At 37.1% G+C, this 11,936-nt stretch overlaps 1 protein-coding gene across 1 annotated transcript; it reads right to left on the bottom strand.

The window, feature by feature from the left end:
• Positions 1-4,340: 4,340 nt before the first annotated feature.
• Positions 4,341-11,295, bottom strand: LOC120332184 (uncharacterized). Its single transcript, XM_039399387.2, has 5 exons — positions 10,498-11,295; positions 10,005-10,060; positions 9,823-9,924; positions 7,822-7,917; positions 4,341-6,564 (listed from the first exon to the last, which is right to left on the bottom strand). Exons 1-5 carry the CDS (start codon positions 10,596-10,598, stop codon positions 5,753-5,755), a joined length of 1,167 nt encoding a protein of 388 aa, XP_039255321.2. The 5' UTR covers positions 10,599-11,295; the 3' UTR covers positions 4,341-5,752.
• Positions 11,296-11,936: the final 641 nt, after the last annotated feature.

The raw sequence follows: 11,936 nt of genomic DNA, 5'->3' as shown, positions 1-11,936 counted from the left end.
GCATTTGTTGTTTCCGATGTGCCCGGCTCTGCTGCGGCACCCAGAGAAAGTATGAAGTGACAGGAATACATTAGTAACATCTGGACGATTCGGAATTATTTCGTATTTTTCATTTTCTTATGACGAGAAGAGAAACAAATGATGGAAACAAATGATGGAAACAAATGAGAAACAAATCGACTTCTGTTACATTGGCCAATCAACAATATGTCTATGATGACGCAACAAATAAAATTTTAGCGACCACTCAGACAACCTTTCCACCAAGACGGATTAGCCAGGTACGGCATGTTTACTAGCATGGGCTCGTCTTCGTGGTTTTGCTAGGTATTTGTCAGTTTTTACCTGTATTTCCGAGATTTAGGTTAAAATAAATAACTCAATGATCATTTTATATTTTTCTGAAAAGTTCTAATTCAGTTGCAGTAAATAAAAATAGTCCCGAAGCCGCGATGGACTAGGGCTAGGCTGAAACCGTAACCTGTAGGACAGTATTGGATGTCCTGTTCATCCCGGGTGGACTTTAGGAATACTCTCGTCGCCGTATCTCTGATTATCCTGCGTGGGTTTGCAGGTTCGAATCCCATGCGGGGATAGTTATGTGTGGGTGGATAGCTGGACCCATCGTCGCCGTAAGGTGGTTCACGTAACCGCTGGTCAGTTATGGCTACCTACACCACTAAGTCCATGTGTCTAAAAACAAATAACTGGCTAACTAATCCCATACCCGACATGGGTTGGAATCGGACGAGAGGCCGTGGTTCGCCATATGATTGAGCTTATCACGGGTTATGTGATGACAAGACTCGGATTATCTATGCTGTCATCATCTTTTTTCTTATTTCCATATAACGTCTGATAGGTTAATAGCTAGGTAGGAAATTTGGCATATAGTTTTTTAATTTTAGATCATTTTTTTAAATCATCCCACAGAGGAAAGAGATAAGACGTCTTACTCGTGGGGCGGGCCCTGGGGGTGTCCAAAATCGAGTTGAATTATTCAAATATTTTTAACGAATAACGAATATTTTTTTGTCGGCCGATACTCTCTTTGAAAATCAAATACAACATCGAAAAATCGGCAACGAAGCGTTTTATTTTCGCAAGGATTTATTTTACGGGTTGGCGGACGTCGAAGTTTTATATTTCGGGCATACCCGTGCGTTTACGTCGGCAACATTTGCTATAGGTATTAAGGATTGATTTCGAAACCCAATTTAATTTTACTTCTATTTTGTGCGTTGGTTTTGATCTTACTTATTTATCAACTTTTGTAAATTTATCGTCCGAATTTTAAGCGAGCGCTAATATTTTCGATACCGAGATGCAAATATTTATTATGGCAATAATTAACTTTTTTATGCTTTTCTATGGTTTTCGTATTAGAAAGACAAACCTCGCAAAGCGATTGCATCAATCCTGAATGTTGATTTAAAATATGATTAAATGATTCGACAATAAAGGCAATTTCTACGTGGTCAAAAGATGAGATGACGTTGATAAACAGCACTTCTTAAATGATATTTTATTATACATATGCGACCTAATGCTAAATTTTTGCACTCGAGTGCTTTTGTGCCTAAAAGTGGGTCAGACACTTATTATAATTGATTTTTCAAGTTTCAACGTTCTTTTAAAAAAACAATATCCTGGCAACCATTATAGCTTCGTTTCCGAGTGATTCACAATTTTACTTACGGAATTTGCAAATTCACCATTTCACTCGACGATTTTGATAATGTCACGTCCCAATTATTAGTGCAAAAATGTTCGAAATATAACGAATGTAATCATTTCTGATGATGATAGGCGCAACAATTCGCAAACGAGGCAGTATGCGCTGTAACATCGAAATTCACAATTGATTTTACGATCTACTCTCGTTCACGATTTTATCACTCAACCCGCCATGCATGGCCAAGTAAAATGTTTACATTTTCGAAAGATTACTTAGTCATAGATGGGAGGAATCACTGAAGAGCTCATAGAAAATACATTAAATGAAGTTTGGCTTGTCACTTACTTTCTGGTAATAGCTTATAAGCGTCATGGCATGTATATTTTCTCGAAAACGTAATTTCAACTTTTAATTTCCCACATAGCGAGTCCAGCAATCCTTCCGTCCAGTAATAATCTCACTTTTCTCGATGCATCACACCGCGAGCCGAAAATATATACGATATCGGAATATGTGGTTCTCCATTTCAGAACAATGAACATTAATGTAAATGAAATCGGAAATATGGAAACAAGTTTGTAAATTTAACTTGTTTGTCAAATATTTGTTATTAAGTGTTTCTATCGTATACTGTATTTATATATTTTGTTACATAATCAGTTTCTATCTGTTTTTATTAATCATTTATTGCTTGTTATGCGATTATCGATTATGGAGTCGAAATAAACTTATATTTATATACCTAAATTGCTTGGGAAATTGGAAATGTTCCATTTTGTATAAAAAAAAACTGACGTAATTTATTCGGCTTTCCCAAAACTATTATGTTCATAAATACGAATTGGCAATGGATCAATTTGGCGAAAAATATAGGATTTGTTTGGTAGCAATTAGCGCTAACTTGTTTTCAGTTTTATTTTGTTGAAATTTTTAGGCTCAAGTCAAAATTATTCATCAGGGCAAACAGGAATGCTATGCTAGGATAGTTAATATTTCGGAGCTATTGTAGCGGTGGCAAAATATTACTTAGATAAGAAAAGCCTACTTATAGGGAAGTCGGCAAAATTATCCAACTCGCTAGGATTTGCATCTAATTTTCCGACAGAAATGCCAATGGTAACTGTGCAGAACTTAACGGCGATAAGGACGCTTCTACATCACCACACTGACCATTTACCTATATTCCACAAAATTGAGTTTTATGCGAGACTGATAGTTTTTTGCGCCATAAGAGCATCAGGCAATTTTTAAATAATATTAGTTTAAAATTGTCATCTTAGAGTGCGATGGGCAGTTAGTGTCTTGTCCTGACATGGGCAAACTACGGTCCGCAGGCCAAATCCGGCCCGTTGAGTAATTTAATCTGGCCCGCCTGATGCTGCCACGACCAAATTTTGATGTTTTAGGTAAAATAAATTTGGCCCCCTGCCCGAAAACCTCGTCCACCTCTACTCTTGTCTATCCTGTGTTTTTTTTGCGCTTGTATTGAGCCCTACTGTCCATGCATGGTCATAACTATCAATGTGCTTGTTTTAATTTTACATTCAAAGTTTACATTTACTACTACAGTACGTAAGGTATGTTTTTACAGGCTGCCATGTATGGCAAGCTCATATCTATAGATTATACTTGGATTTATTTATATGCCCAGCATGAACGACTGTATCAAGAGCAGGAAACTGGAAATAAAATGAAGATTGTGAGTACTGGATTTCATTATTTGAATTTTTATGCTTTGTAGGGTCATACAAGATATCTATCTGATTGTTCATCTGATGAGGTATTGTGTAATGTTTTAATTCAGTGTCGCAGTCAGGTGGGGATGTCTTATGTATCAGATTTTGAAATATTTGGAAGAATAGAAAAGTCGCTGATAACGCATGCCATTGCATTTTGTTAAAATCGCCGATTGTTTTTGACAGCGTGACCCGCTATGTACCGGTAGGTCGTTAACACCATACGGTGTTAATTATTCTCCATAAATTTATAATATAATCAACGTCGATGAGATGCTGAATAACGTATAAAAAAAGGAGTCTGTGAATCTGCGACTCATATGTTCTGGAATCTAGATCGAAAAGCAATATAAAATTCGGCAAATAAAACGGAAAACACCATAAGTTTAGTTTTAGGAGGCCCGAGAGCCGCTAAAGATTGAAAATGCTTTTGTCAACAGTGTATAATTTCGCGGACCTCATTGATTTCAGAAACCTCACCTCGGAATCGAAACAGTTGTACCTGCGATGAACCTCTTTATCCATTCTACACTGCCGACAGGTTCAAATCAATTATTTATTGTACGAAAATTAATTTCATTTCGCAGGAGTTTTGGATCGATCTGATATAAAATGACTCATGTAATTCGTTCGCTTCGAACACGGCCCTAATGAGCAGCCGCTGATGTCTATAAATATATGTTTCAAGAACCAGAATCGTTCCAGTTCGACATTGCTTACATTTTATTACACCCTGTGCGATTTAGTGGGCATGGGATATAAACCTGAGTATGTAACTGCAATGTCAACGCAACCAAGTCTAACTAACGCTTTAACCGCTAGGCCATTGCACCCAATCCGGATGAATATGTGGGAGGGCGAGGATCTTTATTCAAGATTGTTTCTGACAAATTCCAACGAACTAAGAAACCAATCGATCAGTGGGTACGATTATATTTTTTCAATCACTACATCCATTGCTGCAAAAACCATTAAAACACAAAATGAATTAAAGTAAAATTACTTGAATTAAAGTGAAATAACAGTAAACTTGATGCATTACTATACGATCAATATCCATAAAAATGTCGGGCATGCCTTGTCAGTGATTTGTCAGGTAGATTAGGATCAATGACAGGCAAGCTTGTACTTGGGCATAGATATCAAATGGAGCGTTTAATACAATCAGTATAATTTGTAAGAAGGTTTGAAACCATGACCTTGCCTGTCAAATGTCAGATTTCATGCTTTGAGTCGATGAAAATAACATGAGAAATAACTATGAAATATTGGTTAATTTGTGTGTTTTTTTAGGGTACATAAATCAAAGAACTTGAGAATAATTCTGCAAATCGAGAATCACTGGAGCGTTATCTATCATCAGGGTTCAAAATGAATACATAATTGCTACATAAACTACAAATAAGCCAAATCTACTTTATATTAGAAGCAAGAATACATGTTAACAATGTAAAACACTGAAATTAATCGGGTAAAATAACAACAAAAATACATTTGGAAATATCTCTATAGTAGCAAAGGGATCCCTGATGCCTTTGGGATAAAATACACAGTTTATAGTTGGGATGTTTGAGTTCGGCAAACTCTCATTGGTGTCGCATTTCCGGGACCGAAATTTAGATTCTTCGGAGTTCAAAGGGTAAAGGCGGAAACTAAAGTCAAAATTTTCTACAAAATTTTAAATTGTTCAGGATTACATAGATTAAAAAGGGAAACGGACTTCATTTTTTATAAGACACTTGGTCATGTATTTCTCTCCGAACAAGGCCCTATACAGGTAGCCAATTGGCTTTGAATTGTAGAAGTGTGAACTGCGATGCAAACACAGGTACGGGATGGGTTTTTACATTCATTGTTCAATCATGGGGACTGTAAATATGTTTGTTTATTTATATTGAATTAAAGATCTTGGTTTGAAATCAACACTGATGGAATAAATTAAGTCTCATCTATTGATATAAGAGAAAAATATATATTAAAGCAATTGCGAAATATAAATCAAGGAGGGACACACTTCAGTGCAGATGAAATAAATACAGTGCTAAAAATCAACACTTATTTATAATTACAAATTCTCCTATTATAGAAATGCAATCCTCATGGCTAAAAATTGTTATTGTGAAATCTGCTTGAAGCAAGGTCAGATCTACTCTACCTACCTATTTTCTATGTCTACTCTACCTATCAAGGTCTGTAGTTCTAATCCTCTAATTTAAATTAAGAAACTTATAATAGTTCATTAATTGTACAAATCGGCATCAATTGTACAAAGTTCAAATAAATTTCATGATAAACATTGAATTATAGCGTCCCCAACTACAAGGTTTATTCGGAAAATCTATTTTTTATATTTTTCCTGAGTATTTCTCAAGTTTTTTTTGGACATTTTTATATTTTCATGTTTCACCTCATAACTAGACCAATTCTCAGCTTTTTCATACACATCCAGAGATTGCAAATAAAACGATTCAGCCATGGGATAATCACCGAGATAAGCATGCGCAGTACCAATGTTGCTTAATAGATCCCCAAACACATTATATTTTGCAGCCTCCAAACCAAACGTTTTTTTCATCAAACCTACACCTTCGTTATAACATTCGAAAGCTTTCTTATATTTGCCAACCGCATCATAACTTGCACCTACATAATTTAAGCCAACTGCTTCCATATTCGCCTTATCATCCTTATCAGCACCCGATACTGATCTCAACTCTTTCAACATATCAGTGATCATTTCCAAGCCAACATCCGTTGCAATCCCTTTCATTCTATCGCCTTCCTGAGCCAGAGCCTTGATCACATGGTAGCAATAAAATGAGCAATGCATAATACCAACAACCGAGATAATCGGGTTCGAATCGAACTTATACAACTTAGCACAACAAGAGAGTAAAATCAATGCACGAATATAAGATGAATCAGAAATATAAATATCAACTAATTTTGTGACGTCACCGACCATTGGTCTCGGCGATGACGTCATCATTGTCTGTAACGCTTCAACGCACCTCAATGCGTTTCTTTCCCTTCCAAGTTGAAAGTAGCATTCTGACATCATTAACTGTTGACATGGCGACGGCAAAAATTCTTCAATCAGATCCACAGCTTCAAGGAACTTGTTATTTTCCATGAGATGACGCAAATTCTCTGGAAATATTTTGGGAGGTTTTAGATTAGGGTTACCATATCTAAAAAGACAAAATTGTTCGACACAATCTGTGTTGCACGAAAATGCGAATTATCTCTGAAAAAATAGGATTTCGTGGATGCGCAATATCTGAAAACTTGAGGATTTGTTGCAGGGATTTTCTGTATTCGAAAATCCTTGACATTTAAGCACTTTTTACCGTACTACCTTGTTCCCGCCCGTGTATGAGTAATTGTTCAACTATAGTCGCCATATATGTTTGAACTTGCGCTAGTTCACATTGTCTATTGTCATATTTGCGCGCTTTTAGATTTTGTTCGCCGTGATAATTTTTTCTTTCTTTTTCCTTATATATATATATATAAAATATTGTGCTTACCATATCATGCCCTGAGGAAGTTTTTTTGAATAGAAATTCAAAACGTCGGCAAATTATATCGTTTTGCTAACATCGGTTGTGCTTTATTTATTATCGATATAAATTTGGTAGCCTACCTTATTTGTTTATTTTGATAAGAAAAAATGCATTGAGTTTTTCTATGCCAAGGAAGAACCGTTCCACGAACGAATATCAGGCGTTACAGGTACTGGTAAGTTACCGTACCGCATATGATTATCGGGAAATCGATATTTTATTATTATTTTGCCCTGGTAATGGAGAAGTGATTCGGATCACTTGGTATTTCAATTCACGCTGAAATTTGATGGAGAGGAATAGATCATTACCACAGGGCATGGAATAGCTATGGCAGTCCCTGTGCCCCGATTCAGGTGCTGGTAAGTTAACGCATATGATTTGGAGGCGTTATTTATGGGAAATGTTCGACTGCGGTACCTGATCCGGTAATACAGACGTGACTCACATCACGTGATATTACAATTGATGTTTAAACACAATCATGAAAAAGGGATAATTTCATGAACAGGCAGTTGCAATAACACACTCACTAAATCACGCTGCCGTAATAGGTCCCCAAATTTCTATGGATGCAATCCGTTGCTGAGTGCGGGCCTCAACTATCAGCAAATGTCACACATGCAACATACCAACAGACTAATTAGAACGACAAAACATCATTCATTAATATATTTGAACTCGCGGTATTTTGATCACGTTTAGGTTTTCCGGACTGTAGCCCGAAAGCTTTCTCAAAATTATTTGCGTCCCTTCAAACTCGCAACTTTTGACTCCCTGTAGTATATCATTGTATACCCGATGTTCGATTGGCAAAAATGTAGAAAGCACAAATACCTACCAAATGCGATGAAATTCATCATTCCGTCACTCAAATTCATACTTGCAATCTGTCCTGTGACGTCAGACGATGATGATGGCGTTGTAGGCTCGGTGTCTGAAACAAGTTGAATCGGTCGGTAAAAAACAGGCTTCAAGATATAGAAGACTTGCACGGGTCACGTGACTTTGTTTACTGGACGGCAAAAAAAAAAAAAAACTTCCACTTGGCTCCTGTCAGTTGCAAGTTGGATTATACGTTTCCGTTTTGTTTGGCTGTTGAGAATGGTTATTTTGTATTGTTCCGTTGGCTGTACGTACAGTATACTATAGACAACGAAATGGGTCTTCAGTTATATTACACTGTTTTCAAAAGATCCGGAACGTCGCGCAATGTGGATATCATCTAGTCCAGTGTGTCAAGTCCAGAAGTCATCTCGCTTGTGTTTTACTGTTTGCGGACAGCACTTCGTTGATGGTGAGTGATAATGTGCCGTTATCAATTTCTTTAAATATTCATAATCTTCCTCATTTCAATGGAAAGCAGATGACAAACTACTGTTATTGGTAGGCCTACTTGCAGACTTGACTTGTGTAAAAAATTAATCATCAATTGCCATAAGGTATTGCCTGGACGGCTAATAAAAAAACGATTTGATTGATTGATTATTGTTTCCTTAGTTAGCAGGTAATCTATCAGTGAGTGTGAAAAGTTGAATAGATAACTAAAGTTCAACGCCAGTGCTCATGCAAAAAAGAACCAGAATTCAATTGAATTCGCCATCTAGGAATACGCTCGCCACCGCATCTCTGATCACCCTGGTAGTTTCACAGGTTTCAATCACATGCGGGGATAGTTATGTGCGAGAGGATTGCAGCTCTCCTCCCACTGAGGGTGGTTTACACGACCGCTGGTCGGTTACGACATTCCCCACCATCAAGTCCATGCTACTGACGCCAAGCAGTCCTGCCAATAGATGATATCCACATTGCGTGACGTTCCGCATCTTTTGAAAACAGTGGAATATAACTGAAGATCCATTTCGTTGTTTATACTATACGTACAGCCAACCTGACAGGAGCCAGCTGGACGTTTTTGTTTTTTTGCCGTCCAGTAAACAAAGTCACGTGACCCGTGCAACTCTATACAGGGTGTTAAAAAGTAACGCAAAATTTAATCTTCGAAAGGTAAAAAATTCCACTAAATTTAACCTTTAATAGTTTCATTTATTTTATAAATCGCATTGAACTGATTTGAAATATGAATTAAATTATTCGTTTGTGTGTTTCATCTCTCTCGTCCTAGAAATATGAAGCAAGAGAGAGAGGGAGAAGCACGCCACAATCGTCAGCTGTGATAGCCGAGTGGTTAAGGCGTTGGACCTGTCCTGCGCATGTTCGAACACTATCAGCAACACGCCCACTTGCCTCGAATTTACGAATAAGTCTCGTAACTGTGGAAGCATAAAGTGGGTTCTCATCACTGTGAGGCTGATGCTGATATTTCCAAATGAGTGGTAATTTCTCACCCAATCAATCCTTTCTTTGATATGCACAACTGGGAGACTTCAAAGTGAATCGAACGCGTATGAAATCTATGGTAACGAGAATTTTAAAACGATATTCTAATACTGAGCGTGTTGAATTGGCATTTTATGTTAAGAATTTAATTGGAATCGCTATACGTAACATGGTTTGATGCAATGACGAAAAAATTTTCGGTACTTTTTTAACACCCTGTATTGTGGGCAGAGGCTTCGTGGTTCACTATAAAATACATAAAAACTTTTACTTGGTACTTGGTAGAACTTTTACTCTAAACACTAACACACAGTAGGCCCGAATGGCATATCAAAAAGGGTTGATTATATTCACATATTTAAACCTCACGCTGGTGTATACAAACGGCATATTGACCGTTTCATTTTGACCGTCGAAGTCGTAAGTATCTTAGGCCAATTCTTCATGCGATAGTCTATTGTTTTACAAAAGAACCAAGTAAATAATCAAAACGTTGACATACTTTGTGATGACTTCTCTACTTTTTCTTCTTCTGATTCTTTGAAAACATTTGTTTCGATCGAGTCATGTTGCGACGTGTCAGACTGAGTAGCTTCTGGGTGACCTGATAATGAGTTGAATATTTTTCAACAAACTCCTATTACTACTGACAAGAGAGGGAAAATATTTAGGTTGAGGGCATACCTGTTGTTGGAACGACGACCTGACGAATCTTTGCAGCCTTAACATCCGTCTTCAACCTGAAAATAAAATAAAAGTCTGTTCCATATATCTGGTGATAGTTGATTGGACACATTTACACACTTTTTTGAAGCGATTTCACTATAATTACCCCGATAAAGTCAATAATTCATATGTCATTGTTGGCTATCCCAGGTTTAAGAATTGGGTGAAAGATTTTCGAAACCGATTCCTACAACCAGGGGTGTGCCAAACTTTACTGCTGCCTGGGGCGAGTTCCTTGTAATGATGCCCTCTATAGCTAACTTCAAAAATAATTCGGGGAATAAAGAAATTTATAGATGTTGTTATACATGAGAATGAATAAAGGTCAAGTGAGAGTGGAATGTTTGTATTATTGATTCAAATAATGCGGCCAGAGGCCCACATCTGAGATTTACGTCCTGTTTGGATCAAAGTGAAATATTTTCATTAAACCATGTCAATCAATACTTACCAAACTTTGTCTCCAGCGAACTTTGTTACGTCCTGATAATGGACAGTGATAGCTGGGAGTTGAACTTGAATAACAGGAGGTTGGGGCTCTCGTTCAGCCATTTCACGAATTTCTTTTTCACTTATTTAGATTTAAGATATTTTGAAACACAAATTATGCATATATGCGTTAAATTAATGGAAATTTACATAGAACACGGTCGTTGTTGGTTCAAGATTAAAATTTCTGTGAACGTCTCTAGTGTTATTTTTTGAAAAATAAAATTGAAATAAGACACAGTAGGTTTCCGCAAAACGAGGTAAATATTCCCATAAGAAGACAAGTACCTTAAGCTTAAAGCCGACAACATGCGATGTTTCACTAAGACAGACCCCAAATACAGGGTCGCGGCCTGGATGTTTTGAAGGGTGGATTTGAAATCGGAAATTCCTATTGAATTCGGCTTCTAAAATAGTCGCCTCTCGTTAAAAAAGCCTACTTTGTCAGCGGATAACGATTTTTTTGTTGCGCAAAATATCCAATCAATGGCCGATACGAGCATTTAAAATGTCTTGTCATATTCGTTCAAATGTTTAACTCGCTCAGCACTCGACTTTCCGATAAAATTTATTTACTCTTCTAAAATAAGGTTATTTACTCCTCTAAATTACTACGGCAATCTGTGGACACAAAATATGTGCTGTACTGTCCGAATGAGATTAAATCTGATTTGTATATTTGTGCGGTCTTGGGAATTCGTTAAATTTGAGCAGTTTTTTAATAATGACTGGCACTTGGTACAACATCAGTGACCATGGTATGTATTGTGGCCGAGTACAACGTGGCTTTGGCGATTTACAGTGTTTTAGGTCGTACGCTTTAGTTCACACGGATAATTACGTCCTACACGATGAAGATACGGGAAAAATACACTGCGTTCACTGTTATACCCAGGGATTCCATACCGTTCTTATTTCTACAATTTGTCCTTATTTTTGGCTTGCGTCCTTATTTTTGGCTTGCGTGTCATTATTTTGTCTTATTTGGACTTCATAAAGGAAGCTTTGTGTTGTTTGTTTTATCGCCAAAGCTTTATCGTGGCATCATAAAAGCAACACAATCCAATTTGGAACACAAAGAAGCAAGGCACAGAAAGGCATAAAACATTGTTAGTGTGGCGATCCTTGGGTTTTGTCGTGGTGTATTTTAGCCTACATTTAAAAATTAGCAAATTTAAGAACGTTTTTCGTGATGAGTACAGGAAAGAATTCAAAGTTAAACAAAGCTTGAAGGGTGAGTGCTTCGCACACTGTGACGTCTGTAATTGTGACATTAACCTGGAGAGCATAGGGAAGCCAGCTATTTCTGCTCACAATGCAGAAATTTTTCCAGTCGTCCTTATTTTTGGTTTCAGATCGATGGAATCCCTGGTTATACCTACGTATAACCACGACGTACTG

Source organism: Styela clava, chromosome 13, assembly GCF_964204865.1.
Source record: "Styela clava chromosome 13, kaStyClav1.hap1.2, whole genome shotgun sequence".
In the NCBI taxonomy this organism is placed as follows: Eukaryota; Metazoa; Chordata; class Ascidiacea; order Stolidobranchia; family Styelidae; genus Styela; species Styela clava.
This window is presented reverse-complemented; position numbering and strand designations above follow the sequence as displayed.

Bases quoted from the DNA above. Each gene is read 5' to 3' on its own strand.
- LOC120332184 (XM_039399387.2), bottom strand. From the start codon at position 10,598: ATGGCTGAACGAGAGCCCCAACCTCCTGTTATTCAAGTTCAACTCCCA. The intron at 9,925-10,004 runs GTATGCCCTCAA...ACTCATTATCAG, and splicing joins GGTCGTCGTTCCAACAACAG to GTCACCCAGAAGCTACTCAG. The intron at 7,918-9,822 runs GTATGTCAACGT...AACTTGTTTCAG, and splicing joins AGTAGAGAAGTCATCACAAA to ACACCGAGCCTACAACGCCA.